At 30.0% G+C, this 3686-nt stretch overlaps 1 protein-coding gene across 1 annotated transcript in view; it reads right to left on the bottom strand.

Annotated features, from left to right (window-relative positions):
* Window positions 1-3686, bottom strand: part of LOC105620298 (ras-related protein Rab-11A) — a 14250-nt gene that overhangs the window by 712 nt on the left and 9852 nt on the right. Inside the window, exons 2-3 of the mRNA XM_012201805.1 lie at window positions 1365-1560; window positions 515-789 (exon numbers count right to left, since the gene is read on the bottom strand). Coding sequence (XP_012057195.1) covers window positions 515-789; window positions 1365-1560 — 471 coding nt within the window. The remainder of the gene's footprint in view (window positions 1-514; window positions 790-1364; window positions 1561-3686) is intronic.

Raw genomic sequence — 3686 nt, 5'->3', positions numbered from 1 at the left:
CACATATATATATATATATATATATATATATACATATTATATATATATATTATTGACAACTATACATACATATCATTAATAATTGATTTCATGGAAGATACCAAAATATATTAGCTATTACGATTTTAACGTGATTTCCAATGTTTAATAATAAATTTACTGAATAAAAAATTCAGTATATGCTAATTTTATGAAACAACATTAGATCAGATATAGTTCTAGAGAAGATTATTAGTAGAAAGAATACATGCTTTCTATTTAGTAAATACAAATCTCGACATAAATGATATTCTATCTTCGTTATTCTACTTCGTTATTCACTAAATGCCAAGAAAGATAATGATTATGTCAACTTGTGTCTCTAAATAGAAAGCATAGTCAGACTTTAATTCTATGTATACATCTGAATTAAAAAAAAATTGATTAAAAAGTTCATTTTTGAGTGGAAAAAGTATGAGATGTAATCTGTTTTTGAAAACAATTCTATATACAAAATTATAATTAAGAGAGTTACCTGTTAATATGTTTTGAAATGCTGTTTCAACGTTAGTAGAATCTAAAGCGGATGTTTCAATGAAAGATAAGCCATTTCTCTCAGCAAACGCTTTAGCTTCGTCAGTTGGAACAGCACGCAGATGCCTTAAGTCTGACTTATTTCCCACTAACATGATCACAATATTCTGGTCAGCATGGTCCCGTAATTCTCGTAACCATCTTTCTACATTTTCATACGTCAGGTGTTTTGCAATATCATACACGAGTAGTGCACCAACTGCTCCGCGGTAATATCTAGTAATTGGAGAAAGATTATTAATGTATGTATATGTCGTATATCAAATTAAATGAATATCAATTTTAGGTGAAATAAAGTTTCTATACTTTTGTTTGTCTACATTTTAAAAAATATATTATTAATTTTAAAAAAATAATAGAAGTTTAACCATATAATTACTTTAAAAGTAAAATAATTTTGACAAGTCTCATTAATACATAATCAATTTTTCTATTAAGTTCAATTGGATCATAATACATCAAATTTTCAAAACTTATTCTTTTAAATTTAATTGCGAGAATATCTGAATATGATCATTCTAATAACAATATTAATACTATAATAATAACGCCTGCCTATGAAATGTAATTTTTACTACAAAGATCAAAACTTTCATAACATTTAATTTAAAGAACAAAAATTCAAGAATGTTCTATCTGTTTTTTGTTTCAATATTTTTAATAACATTAAAGAATATAACTTTCATATTATAATTTATTATATAATGACATTACTTAAACTAATGATGTTATTGTAAATAAGCTATTGTTACCTTCATATTTTTTTATCCTAAATGTAAAATTAAACTTACGCAGAGGTAATCGCACGATAACGTTCTTGCCCAGCTGTATCCCAAATTTGGGCTTTGATGGTTTTACCGTCTACTTGTATACTGCGTGTTGCAAATTCGACTCCGATGGTAGACTTCGATTCCAAATTGAATTCGTTTCTTGTAAATCGGGATAACAGATTACTTTTTCCTACTCCAGAGTCTCCAATGAGAACAACTGAAAAGACGAAAAGAATTAAACAAAGAATTAGACAAATGTTTTGTAACAATTAAGTTTTATGAGACAGAATCACTGAATCTTTGAAAAAACATTTTGTGATAAATTTTCTAGTTGTATTTTTATCTCTCTCATATAGATGTATTAGCTCATATATAGTTACTCGATTGCAATTGCAAAATATTAAGAAATAGAAATATCTATTAATTGCTATGATTATTATTACCTAGATAATGACAAAAAAGAATTTTTTAGTGTATTATCTTGAAGATTAAATATAAATTTTAGTTTAATAAAATAAAAAAATATATATTATATCTTATATATTATTTTAAGATATTTAAAACAGTTTTTGCTTAACAATTTTTCTTACATAAAAACTATATATTATGAAATAGCTAAATCTGTTTAAAGTGAATAACTTTGTTAGCAACGGATTTTCCAAAAATAAACAATTTCTATCCAACAATAAAGTAAAATTCTAAATTTCATATTTATCATTGCATAAAATAAAGAACCATTGAATAATAAACGCAAACATTAAGTAATCGTAAAAAACATTGCACAGAAATCTTTATCTAAAAAAATTATATGAAACTAAAAAAGTTGTGTCAGAGGTATCAGTGACACATCATGATAAAGCATGCATATATAGTACGTATGACTATTCTTTCTATAAATTACTATTCAAACATAAAGCATGGAAAATATGGCATGGCGGGAATCTCATTTTACATTTGCTCACATGATGTATAAGTACTTGTATATATGTATACTATATAATATATTATAAATATTTACTTATTTATCTAAAGCTAAATTTATATTAAACATTTAATTATTTCAACACATAAAAATAGTTTTATTGATATAGAAAAAAAATATATAAAATTCCTATCTTTAAAAGCTCCATACAATTGAGTTTGCATATAAATCACGATTTATTAAAAAAGAAATAGAATTAATTCAACTTATCTGTCTCCTAACATTGTGTATTCAGATCACGACAGTGACAGTGATCAAATACAATATATTATATGATTACATTATATCCTATTATATATCAAGTCAAAGGTCAAGATCGACCAAATTGATGGAAGCACCAATAAAAAAGCAATATTAAACAACGAATAGTTCTACAAACTTTTAAACCTGCAGGTATAGAGTTAATGTCTCAAAAAATCAATAGAAAATAAAGACTTAGAAATAAACAATAATAAGCATAGAGACAATAGAGATAGGGAAACATAGATTTCAACTTATCAGAAATATGCATTGATACATGGTTTCTAATAGGTCAAAGTTTATTATCTTTACGATATTCCCTGTTTCATTGTGCTTTTCAGTGTATCTGGGTTCTTAGATAGATACAACCAGCTGACGAGAGAGAGCTGGCGATAGCGTTTCTAGTATCTTTGCTCTCTTTCTCTTTCCCCCTCCCCTTTTCTCACTCTTTCTCTGTCTCTCCTTCTGTTCTACGAAAGTGCAGATGATGCGGAATGACAAGGCCGAAAGAAATTTCAAACATGTCACACTCACACGGATTCATGCGTGTATATACCCGCATGACGGACAACGGATATAACACCATCACACGTATTCGATACGTGTCTATATTGCGCCCAATTACATACGTAATGTATAAATCGCAGACGTTTTTCACGGCGCGGGGAAAGAACAACAGAGTTTAGGGATGGAATAGAGAGAAGACAAGAGGAAAGGTGGGAGAGAGATATCTAGAGAAGGTCCGAAATCGACAGAGCCGTCGACCAGGAAATCGCCTCCGAGGAATCACGACAGGACGCTCTCCCCGCGGGACGTAGCTGCGATGGTGGATTATCGTTTCTGATGTCATCGCGCGCGCGTTTCGCCACGGACAGGCGACCGCGATCGGTCGTCGTTCACGAGGTGACGTTTGGCGTGACGTACATCATCGTCGCGACGAAAATGGGAACGATACCCGTCGATCGCAGAATGAAAGTCACGATGGGGAGTATCTTCCAAATATGAAAAAAAAATTAAGTCATACATTCAGGAGAAAAAGAAAGAGAAAGGGAAGAAGAAAGGGCGTGAGAGAGAGAGAGAGAGAGAGAGAGAGAGAGAGAGAGAGAGAGAGAGAGAGAGAG

This window comes from Atta cephalotes (genome assembly GCF_000143395.1).
Source record: "Atta cephalotes unplaced genomic scaffold scaffold00002, whole genome shotgun sequence".
Lineage (NCBI taxonomy): Eukaryota > Metazoa > Arthropoda > Insecta > Hymenoptera > Formicidae > Atta > Atta cephalotes.
The sequence above is the reverse complement of the archived record's forward strand: the minus strand, read 5'-3'. Positions and strand labels throughout refer to the sequence as shown.